This window comes from Phocoena phocoena, chromosome 11, assembly GCF_963924675.1.
Source record: "Phocoena phocoena chromosome 11, mPhoPho1.1, whole genome shotgun sequence".
NCBI lineage: Eukaryota > Metazoa > Chordata > Mammalia > Artiodactyla > Phocoenidae > Phocoena > Phocoena phocoena.
Genome location: NC_089229.1, coordinates 71730051 through 71742487, shown reverse-complemented (window position 1 = coordinate 71742487; position 12437 = coordinate 71730051). Strand labels below are relative to the sequence as shown.

General features: G+C 40.2%; 1 protein-coding gene across 1 annotated transcript in view; it reads left to right on the top strand.

Moving 5' to 3' along the window:
• The window catches only part of MUC19 (mucin 19, oligomeric), a 97707-nt gene that overhangs the window by 50931 nt on the left and 34339 nt on the right, over nt 1–12437 (top strand). Inside the window, exon 35 of the mRNA XM_065888182.1 lies at nt 5227–12309. Within this exon, the coding sequence (XP_065744254.1) occupies nt 5227–12309 (7083 nt within the window). The remainder of the gene's footprint in view (nt 1–5226; nt 12310–12437) is intronic.

The window sequence follows — 12437 nt, the reverse complement described above, 5'->3', positions numbered from 1 at the left end:
AAACTATAAACTAAAAAACTCAGGGTAGAAACAGATAAATAATAGGAAGATGTTAAATTGGAATTGATGAAAACTAAGGAGAGATATTGAAAAAAAAGATTCTTGAAAGTAAAGACCAAATAACAAGGTACCCAACAGAGAATAAATGACTGAAAATATGGGAAAGGGATTAGAGGGTAGAATTGGAAATATGACCCCCCCAAAAAAATTGCAGACACTTTTAAAAAAGGTAAAGTGGATCAGAGTAGGACATAGTTATAGGAAACAGACAAAAATATTATATATATGTATATATATATATGTGTGTGTATATATATATATATATAATTGCAGTTTCTGGAGAAGAAAAGGCAATGAAATAGAACTAATATTTAAAATTGTAAATCCGATTAAGTTTCCTGTAATTAAAAAAAAAATTTCAAATCTACACGTTGAAAGGAACTACCTGGAAGAATCATTCATGAACAGTCAATTCTGTGGCTTATTTTAGAAAAATGTTAAGCTTGAAAGATAGAGAAATGTTCTGGATGTTGAGGAAAAAGGCAGCTATTAAGAGAGAAAGAAAATCAGGTTAACATTAGACAAGAGTAGAGTAGCATTTAGATACCTAAGGAAAGAGAATATGGGCCAAGGTTTTCATAGCTAACTAAATGTAATTCAAGTATTAAAGCTATAGGAACATGAAAGAATTCAGGGAATTAGATAGCCATGAGCCCTTCATAATGAAATCACTGGAGGAGTGTTAAGCAGCAAAAAGATGCCTTGAAAACAAACAAAAAGATTGTAACACTATTTTTAACTGTAGCTCTAAAACTCTAACGAAGTTTGAAAGAAAGGTGGAAGATAAGTGTTACATATTTGACCAAGTAAAAACGTCCAAGTATAAATGACCAAGTAAAAACATGAGCATTAAGAAAGAAAATGGTATTTACTTAAATTGGAAACTACAGAAGAGAAAGAGAACAAGGAAAGAAGAAATTATGAGTTAATTTTATTGCTGCCCACAGGGGACAACCAATAGACACTATCTGAAAGAAAATTGGGAGGATGCTAATGGGATTATATAAAAATATCACTATAAAATATAACCTTTCTGGGCTTCCCTGGTGGCGCAGTGGTTGAGAGTCCACCTGCCGATGCAGGGGACACGGGTTCGTGCCCTGGTCTGGGAGGATCCCACATGCCGCGGAGTGGCTGGGCCTGTGAGTCATGGCAGCTGAGCCTGCGCGTCCGGAGCCTGTGCTCCGCAATGGGAGAGGCCACAACGGTGAGAGGCCCGCGTACCTCAAAAAATCAGAAAACACCTTTCTAACTATAAAAAGAGAAAAAAAAAAAAAAAAAAGAGAGCATCTAAAGAGTTTGCATAGCAAAAGACAAGTGGCTAAAATTAGAATCCAAAAGTGTATTAAAATAATGTTTAATAATAATTCTTATTAACTTTCAATGAAAGCTTTTCAAAATTACAAAATCATTAAAATAGTTCATTGTACTAATAGCTCTAAGAGAAATAAAAACAAATAATTTTCTACAAAGAGGCTAAAAAAGCCATTTGGTAAACATTCAATAATCATTTCTGATGTGAAAAAAGAAAAATAAATAAACAACTTGCCCAAGCAGTGTCCATATGCAAACACTACTCCTAGAATCAATATCATGTAATTAAGTGAGTGAATCATTTAACCTCTATTACCTTAGTTTTCTTATCTGTAAAAACTGAGTAATGCAATCTATTGAGTAGCATTGTGATGAGGATCAAATGAAATAATGAATAAATGTATGTCAAAGCACATTTTTTTGAAATGTATGAAGGGTAATAATTATTATTGATATGGAAAAGTAGACACTTCTGTAATCTTTAGTTGGAAGTTAATTTAAATCAGAATTGGTTATCTCATAGTTTAAGAAATTCTGTGAATGAGACTTTTCCATTTTTTTCCCTTTATAACAGGTACACCTGGAATGTCAGGTGGTACAACTAGTGTCACAGAGTGTGACAGTGATCTGACAGTTCAGGTGTTCTCCATTACTAAACAAGACTAAAGTGGCATTTAAAATCTGATATTCTTATATGGCCAATTTAGAAATCACTGGAATGTTACTTGATACAATCATAGTGGATTTAAGTAAAAAAGTAATAGTGACCATCTTCTGTTTGGTCCTTAAATGTTGTCTTTGAGTTAGGGACTTCTTAGGATGTATTTCCCATGCAGTTATTTCCATTTCTTTATCTAAGATCTGCATTGCACTACACAAAATCACTTCAACAACAAGCAAAAATAAATATGGATTGAAAGTACTAAATAATTATAAAACAATGTTAGTTATTTTTGCATTTTATTGATTGTTAATATAATTTTCCCATTACAGAAATATTTGAGTTCAATAAATTCATTTCTTTCTTGAATAATAGACTGTTGGATATTAAAAGTTATCAGGCATTAACAAGGATATTCAAATTTAAAGTTAGAGTCTTTCATTTTGCAGTCTTTTGCAAAAATCCACTATCTTTAGTATTAGAAAAATTTCACGGTTCATTAATATTAGAAAGTGTTGTAGTTTAAAATATTAATATATTTTCCCATAAGTTCTTTATTGAACAGAAAAGTGATCTAGAACCATGAAGAACAGCTTTCCCAATTTCTGAGAGTAATTTAATAAATAACATTGGCTTCTGAGTTGTCTAAAAATTCAGAAAACAATTTGCTCCCTAAAATCTCTACACATTGGTTTAAAAATGTCTTATTTTCTAGAATTTGCAAAAGGGACATGACAATACCTCACTTGCTCAAAGCTCAACCCATACTAAACAATGTTTGTGCTTCATAATATTTAACATGTTTCGAAGGACTAAAGATAGAGACTAAAAACAAACAAATAAATAGGATTGATGAATATTTCTCATGAAATAGGCAAAAAAAAGTGTTTGAGAAATATAATTCATAGAATAAAATAATACTGTTTTTATACCTTGATTTTTACCCAATATATTGATACAACTTAATGGATAAAAATAAAGATATGAGGCAATCATTAACCATTGTATAATATCATTTGTGAGTCACCTTAATCTGTTTTAGCAAAAATAAAAAATGATGAGCAGAAAAAAATTCACTAAGTGTAAAATGGACAAAGTGTTGTCACATACATTTACTTACTTGAATTATACAACTGCCCTGAGCAATTGACAGTATATTCAGAATTATTTACATTTTATTTACAAAAAAATTAATGTGTTTACTTCAGTCACAGGATGAGTATGTTGTGAGGCCAAAACAGGGCCTACACTGTTGATTCTTCATCCAGTTATTCACCATTACTACATAGGCCACCAACATGGTGAATTTCTGTCAAAAGTATAGAAAGATCTTGTCAACTTGCCTTTTCTTATTTTCAGCTGTATTCCCAGTACTTAGCTGAATGACTGACTTGATAAGTATCTGGTGGATATCTGGTGAATAAGTAAATAGATGAATAGGAACTCACAGTCTGGTAAAGGATTAAGAGCTTTATTCTTATAAATGAGGTAAAAATAACAGGTTATGTGAAAGAGAACCTTCCAGAAGAACTGGAGATGTGAGAGGGAGTAAGCTACTTGTTGCTATACTCAAGTAGTGGAGCTTTGCATCCACACACGTACACCACTGTGTAGATCCATATCTCTATAAATCCAAGGCCTCCATCCTCATTTGGTCCTTTAGAATTCTTCAGATAAAGATTTGGAGCATTCTGAGTTATGACAGGTTGTTGCAGAATTAAGTCCATTAGGTTAAGCCCAGGAGGAAGTAGAAGCATTTTGTAAAACTGTTAAGCATATAGAATCATTGAATGTGGATTCCAGAGGACAGGGTAAAAGCAATTGTGATAGAGAACAGGCTGTGGAAGAAGTAAGAGCTTAGAATAAAAGAGACAAAGCCCAGCATGACTTTAGAATACCACAGATGATAGAGGAAACTGAAATGTAGGCTTTACTCAGTGTCAGAGAATGACAGGGTATGAGGTATGGTGGAATTAATTGCTTCAATAACTCAAACAGAATACTAATTCAAAGTTGCATGAATGAGAATAAAGTTAAGTTTTCAGAGGCAATCACAGTGTTAGCTGGTAGATAGCAAACTAGTCTGTAGAAAAATGCAAGAGCATGACTTGGCGCGTGGGAAGTTCCCTTAAATTGAGCTCAGAAAGAAGCTTCTGGTAGTCAGAGACAAGACAGGCCTAGTGGGCATGGTTGCATAATCCATAGGAAGTCAGCTATAAGAAACTTTCAAAGACATTTTAGGTTTAGATATCCAAATATATATCCCCAGTCTTGGCTTCTCTGGATCTCTAGACTGAGTAATCTCTAGATTGAGTAATCGATAACTCGACATTTCCACGTTTATGTCTAATAGAAATCGCAGATTTAGTATGAGCTAAACAGAATTCTTGATTTTCTTTCATACTCCCACCTGTTCTATCAGTCTTTCCCATAACAATAAATGGTACCATAACTGACTCGTTTTACTCAGGAAAAAATCTTAAAGTTTTCCTTGATGCCTCTCTTTTAATTTTGCACTTCCCAATACAAACAAGGCCTGTTAATGCTACTTCTAGAACATATCCTAAATCCATCCACTGTTCTCAATCTCCTTTGTCACCACTCTAGCCCTAGGCACTAATATATCATTTGGATTCCTGAAATAACCTCATACTGGTCTTCCAACTTCTATTATACACCCTTTACCATACATTCTCTACAGAGTGGAAAGAGGAATTTTTAAATATATGTAAATCTATCACTCCAAGGCATAACATTATATTCCATTGCATTTAGAAAAATGTCCAATTTCCCTCCCCTGATTCACAATAACTTGCCCAGTCCTATGTACATGTCCTCACCTTCTAGTGTTCTCCCCCTAACCTCCCATGATCCATATACATTCATCTAGTTCTGCTTCTCTAGCATAAACAGCTCATTTCAGTCTTTTGCACTGTCTGATCCCACTGCCTGTAAGGATATTTCCCCTAGAGTTTCACATAGTTGTCTGCTTCTTGTCAGAGCTCAAAATTAATGACATCTTTTCAGAGAGGCATTTTGCTAACCAGGCAGTCTAAAATTAGAACTCCAGATGCTGGATATCACCTCACTTCATCTTAGTGCTTCGATGCATTTCTTGTTTGTGAATTTGTTTGATTGATTGGATAGTAATTTCATTTATGTGTCTTCATGTCTCTCTTATACAACTGGAGTGACAGAGAAAACTGGACCATCAACAGAAGAATCAGCAACCACTAAACGATCAAATGCAGTCTCAGGAAAAACAGTACCATTAACTGAAGGATCAAGGACAACTGTGCAATCAATTGGAGTTACAGGGACTACTGGATCATCAACTGAAGAATCAGGGACAACAGTACCATCACCTGGAGTGACAGGGACTACTGAAACATCAACTGGAGGATCAGGAAGAACTGGATCATCAATTGGAGTATCAAGGGCTACTGGACCATCAACTGGTGATTCTGGGGCGACTGCATCATCAGCTTTAGGTTCAAAGACAAGTGAACGATCGGTTAGAGGATCAAGAACCACTGAGATATCAGATGCAGTGACAGGAACATATGAACCATCAATGAGAACATCAGGGACAACTGGAAAATCTAGGTCAATTGGACCATCTGTTGTAGGGTCAGAGACAACCACTCCACTATTTGGAGCAACAGGAATTACTATTATTGGAAAAGGAACCAGTTTATGGTCATCTGGAGGATCAGGGATCACTGGATCAACACCTAGAAATTCAAAAGAAACTGGACCAAATGTTGTAGGTTCAGAGACAAGTGCACCATTATCTGGAGCAACAGGGACCACTGTTATAAGATCGGGAACAAGATTACCCTCATCTGGAGCATCTTGGAACCCACGACCATCAACTGGAGGATCAGCAACAACAGGACAATCTGGTGTAGGTTCAGAGACAAATGTACCATTATCTAAAGCTACAGGAAACATAGTTACAGAATCAGGAATGGGTTTACCCTTACCTGGAGCATCAGGGAAACCTGGATCATCATCTCGAGGATCAGCAGCAACTGGACCACCTGGTATTGGTCCAGAGACAACTGAAGCATTATCTGGAACAATGGGAACTGCAGCTATAACATCAGGAACAAGCTTATCATCAGTTGAGAGATCAGAGACCACTAGATCACTACCTGGAATATCAGGGACAAGTGGACCAACTAGTCTAAGTTCAGAGATATCTGTGCCATTATCTGCAACAACAGGAACTAATGTTATAGGATCAGGAACAGGTTTACCCTCATCTGGAGCATCAGGGACCCCAGGATCATCACCTGCAGGATCAGCAGCAACTGGACCACATGGTGCTGGATCAGAGACAACGGCACCATTATCTGGAGCAACAGGGACAGCTGCTATAAGATCAGAAACCAGTTTAACATCGGTTTTAAAATCAGCAACCACTAGATCAATACCAGGAAGATCAGGGACAACTGGACCACCTGCTGTAAGTTCAAAGACAACTGCACCAATATCTGGAACAAGAGGAACTGCAGCTATAGGATCAGGTCCCAGTTTACCATCAGTTGAAGGATCAGGGAGCACTAGATCACTACCTGGAGGATCAGGGACAAGTGGACCACCTAGTGTAAGTTCAGAGATAACTGCACCATTATCTGGAGCAACAGGGACTAGTGTTACAGGATCAGGAACCAGTTTACCAGTATCTAGAGCATCAGGGACCCTTCAATCATCAACTGGAGGATCAGCAGCAACTTCATCACCTGGTGTTGGTTTGGAGACAACAGCAACACTATCTGGAGCAATAGGGACTGCTGCTATGGGAGCAGGAACAAGTTTACTCTCAGCTGAAGAAACAGGGACCACTAGATCAATTCCTCAAGAATCAGGGACAACTGCACTACCTCGTGTAGGTTCACAGGCAACTGCAGCATTATCTGGAAAAACAATAGCTGCAGCTATAGGATCAGCAACCAGTTTACCATCAGTTGAGGGATCAGGGAGCACTAGATCACTACCTGGACGATCAGGGACAAGTGGACCACCTAGTGTAAGTTCAGAGTTAACTGCACCATTATCTGGAGCAACAGGGACTAGTGTTACAGGATCAGGAACCAGTTTACCAGTATCTAGAGCATCAGGGACCCTTCGATCATCAACTGGAGTATCAGCAGCAACTTCATCACCTGGTGTTGGTTTGGAGACAACAGAAACACTATCTGGAGCAACAGGGACTGCTGCTATGGGAGCAGGAACAAGTTTACTCTCAGCTGAAGAAACAGGGACCACTAGATCAATTCCTCAAGAACCAGGGACAACTGCACTACCTCGTGTAGGTTCACAGGCAACTGCAGCATTATCTGGAAAAACAATAACTGCAGCTATAGGATCAGCAACCAGTTTACCATCAATTGAGGGATCAGAGATCACTAGATCACTACCTGTAGGATCAGAGAGAAGTGGACCAACTGGAGTAAGTTCAGAGATAACTGTGCCATTATCTGGAACAATAGGGACTAATGTTATAGGATCAGAAACCAGTTTAACCTCATCCAGAACATCAGGGACATGTGGATTGTCAACTGGAGGATCAGCAGCAAGTGAACCACCTGGTATTGGTTTGCAGACAACAGCACCATTTTCCGGAGCAACAGAGACCGCTCCTATAGCATCAGGAACCAGTTTATCCTCATCTGGAACATCAGAGACACCTGGATCATCTATTGGAGGATCAGCAACTGGATCACCTGGTGTTGTTTCAGACACAACTGCCCTATTATCTGTAGCAGCAGGGGCTGCTGCTATAGAATTAGGAACCAGTTTACCTTCATCTGGAGTATCAGGAACCCCTGGATCATCACCTGGAGGGTCATCAGCTGCTGGACCACCTGGTCTTGGTTCAGAGACAACTGCACCATTATCTGGAGAAACAAGAATTGCCACTATAAGACCAGGAACCGGTTTACACTCATCTGGAACGTCAGGGACCCCTTTATCATCTCCTGGAGGATCAGCAACAAGTGGACCACCTGGTATTGGTTCAGAGACCACTGAACCATTATCTGGAGCAACAGGAGCTGCAACTATAGGATCAGGAACAAGTTTACCATCAGTTGAGGGATCAGGGACCATTAGATCACTACTTAGAGGATCACAGACAAATGGACAACCTGGCGTAAGTTCAGACATAAATGTGTCATTGTCTGGAACAACAGGGTCTAATGTTATAGAATCAGGAAGCAGTTTACCCTCATCTGGAGCATCAGTGAACCCTGAATCATCACCTGGAGGAGCATCAGCAACTGGACCACCTGGTGTTGTTTCAGAGACAATGGCACCATTTTCTGGAGCATCAGAGACCGCTGCTTTAGGATCAGGAACCAGTTTACCCTCATCTGGAGCATCAGGGACCAATGGACCATCACCTGGAAGATCAGCAGTAACTGGATCACATGTTATTGTTTTGGAGACAAGTGCGGTATTATCTGGAGCAACAGGAACTGCAGTTATAGGTTCAGGAACCAGTTTACCATCAGTTGAGGGAACAGGGACCACTAGATCACTACCTGGAGGATCAGGGACAAGTGGACTGACTGGTTTAAGTTCACAGATAACTCAGCAATTATCTGGAACAACAGGGAGTAATGTTATAATATCAGGAACTAGTTTACCCTCATCTGGAGCATCAGGGAACCCTGCAATATCACCTGGAAGATCAGCAGCAACTGGACCACCTGTTGTAGGTTCAGAGACATTTGGACCAGTATCTGGAGCAATAGGCACCACTCTTACAGGATCTGGAGACAGTTTAACATCATTTGAAAGAACAGCCTCTACTAGATCAATTCCTGGAGGATCAGGGAGAACTGGACTATCAGTTGTAGGTTCAGAGACAACTGTGTCTCTATTTGAAGCAACAGGGACCACTGTTATTGCATCAAGAGCTAGCTTGCCATCAGCTGAAAGATTTGCCACCAGTAGTTCAATACATACAGAGTCAGGGACAAGTGGACCATATATTGTAGGTTCAGACACAAGTGCACCATTATCTAGAGCAACAGGGACCACTGCTATAGGATCAGGAACTGGTTTACCATCAGTTGAAGGATCAGGGACCACTAGATCAGTACCTGGAGGATCAAGGACAAGTGGACCACGTGGTGTAAGTTCAAAGACAATTGCATCTTTATCTGGAGCAACAGGGACTAATGTTATAGAATCAGGAACTAGTTTACCCTCATCTGGAGCATCAGGGACCCCTAGATCATTGCCTGGAGAATCAGCAGCACCTGAACCACCTGGTGTAGGTTCAGAGACAACTGCACCATTATCTGTAGGAACAAAGACTACTATTTATGGATTAGGGACCATTTTACCCTCGTCAGTAACATCAGCGAACCCTGGATCATTACCTGGTGGATCACCAACCCCTGGATCACCTGGTTCAAGTTCAGAGACAACTGCACCATCATCTGGAGCAAGAGCAACCACTGTTATAGGATTAGTAACAAGTTTACCATTAGTTGAAGGGTCAGCGACCACTAGATCAATATTTGGAGGATCAGAGACAAGTGGACCATCTGTTGTAAGTTCAGAGACAACTGCACCATTATCTGGAGCTAGAGGGACAACTGTTATTGTGTCAAGAACCAGTTTGTCATCAGTTGAAGCATCAGCCACCACTAGTTCAACACCTGGAGAGTCAGGGACAAGTCTACCATATGTTGTAGGTTCAGAGACAAGTGCACCATTATCTGCAACAGCAGGTACCACTGTTATAGGATCAGGAACCAGTGTACCCTCATCTGGAGCATCAGGGACTCCTGGATCATTGCCTGTAGGATCAGCACCAACTGGAACACCTGGTGTAAGTTCAGAGACAACTGCACCATTATCTGGAGCAAAAAGGACCACAGTTATAGGAAGAGGAACTAGTTTACCATCAGTTGAAGGATCAGTCACCACTAGATCAATACCTGGAGGATCAGGAACAGCTGGGTCATCTTTTGTAGGTTCAGAGACAACTACACCATTATCTGGAGAAATAGGGACGACTGTTATGGGATCAGGGACAAGTTTACAATCAGTTGTAGGATCAGGGATAACTGGATCCACAGTTGTACTGTTAGGAACAACTAGAATCTCTATTGTAAGTTCAGGGACAATTGGATCATTATCTGGACCATCAGAAACAACTGGAACATCAACTGAAAGATCAGGAACGACTCGTTCATTATCTGGAGTGACAGGAACCAATAGAATCTCTGTTGTAAATTCAGGTATAACTACACTATCATCTAGAGCAACACTGACCCCTGAATCATCGCCTGGAGGATCTGTATCAACTGAATCACCTGATGTAGGTTTAGGGACAACTGGATCATTAGCTGAAGCATCATCGACAACTGAAACATCAGCTGAAGAATCAGGCAAAACTGGAACGTTTTTTGCAGGTACCAGGACAACTGGATTATCAGCTGGAAGTTTAGGGACAACTCAATCATCTATTATAGGATCAGGAACAACAGGACCAGCAGTTGAAGTATCAGGGACAGCTGGACCATCATCTGGAGGATCAAGGACAACTAGAACATCAATTAAAGGATTTGGAACAACTGGTTCATTAGCTGGAGTTACAGGAACAACTATAACCTATGCTGAAATTTCAGGGACAGCTGAACCATTATCTAGGGTGACTAGGACTCCTGTATTATCACCAGGAGGATCAGCATCAACTGGAACAAGTGTTGTAGGGTCAGGGACAATGGGATCATCAGGTGGAGATTTATGGAGAACTGGACCGTCAACTGGGAAAACAGGAACCACTGGATCATCACCTGGAGAATCAGTGTCAGGTAGTATTTCTGCTGTAGGTTCAGGGACAACTGTACCATCACCTGGAGTCACAAGGACAGCGGGAGTTTCAGAGACAACTCGATCATCTGTTATAGGATCTGAGACAACCAGACCTGCAGTTGAAGGATCAGGGGCAACTGGCTCAACAGCTGGACTGACTATAACCACTAGGACATCTGTTGTAGTTTCAGGGACAACTGGACCATCATCTGAAGTGACAAGGACAACAATAACATCTGGTGTAGTTTCAGGGACAATAGGACCACCATCTGGAGAAACAGAGACCACTGTTATAGGATCAGGAGCAAGTGGATCATCAGCTGAAGGATCACAGACAAGTGGATCAACACCTGGAATGACAAGAACCACTGGAACATTCATTGTAGGTTCAGAGACAACTGCACCATTATCTGGAGCATCAGGGACAACTGGATCATCACTTGGCCTGACTGCCACAACTAGCTTCTCTGTGGTAGGTTCAGGGACAATGGAACCATCAACTAGAGAATCATGGACAACCAGCCCAGGAGATGTAACTTCATCAACCATTGTATTGTTAGCTGGTGCTTCAGGAACAATTAGACCTGGAGTAACAGGGACAAGTAGACCATCTGTTGTAGGTTCAGAGACAGCTAGTCCATCATCTGGAGAAACAGGGATCACTATTATAGGATCAGGGTCAAGTGGATCATCAGCTGAAGCATCAGAGACAACTGGATCAACAGCTGGACTGACTATAACCACTAGGACATCTGTTGTAGGTTCAGGGACAACTGGACCATCATCTGGAGTGACAGGGACAAAAATAATATCTGGTGTAGGTTCAGGGAAAACTGGGCCACCATCTGGAGAAAGAAGAACCACTGTTATTGAATCAAGAGCAAGGGGATCATCAGCTGAAGCATCACGGACAACTGGATCAGCAGGTGGACTAACAATAACCACTAGAACATCTGGTATAGGTTCAGGGGCAAGTGCACTATCATCTGGAGTGACAAGGACAACAATAACATCCAGTGTAGGTTTAGGGACAACTGGATCATCATCTGGAGAAACAGGGACCACTGTTGTTGAATCAGGAACAAGTGGACCCTCAGGTAAAGGATCAGGGACAACTGCATCACCAGACGGATTGACAAGAACCACTAAAATCTCTGTTGTAAGTTTAGGGACTACTGGACCATCAATTGGAGTGATGTGGAAAACACGAACATCTATTGTAGGTTCAGGGACAACTGGATCATCAACTGGAGTATTAGAGACAATTGATACATCAGCTGAAGGATCGAAGACAACTAGACCATCAACTGGAAGATCATGGACAACTGGGACACCAGTTGAAAGATCTGGAACAACTGGATCATCAACTTTTACAACCACAGGGGCCAGGAGGACAACTTGGGGGCCAGGAAGTGAGGTTACCACATATGAAGGTAAGTAAATTTAGCTATATTTAGACAATAATATAAATAATTTTAATTTAATAGAGATCTAATTTTGAACTATATTACTTTATCAGAATTATACTATTTAGAACTCAAAGATGGGAACTTTGTAGAAT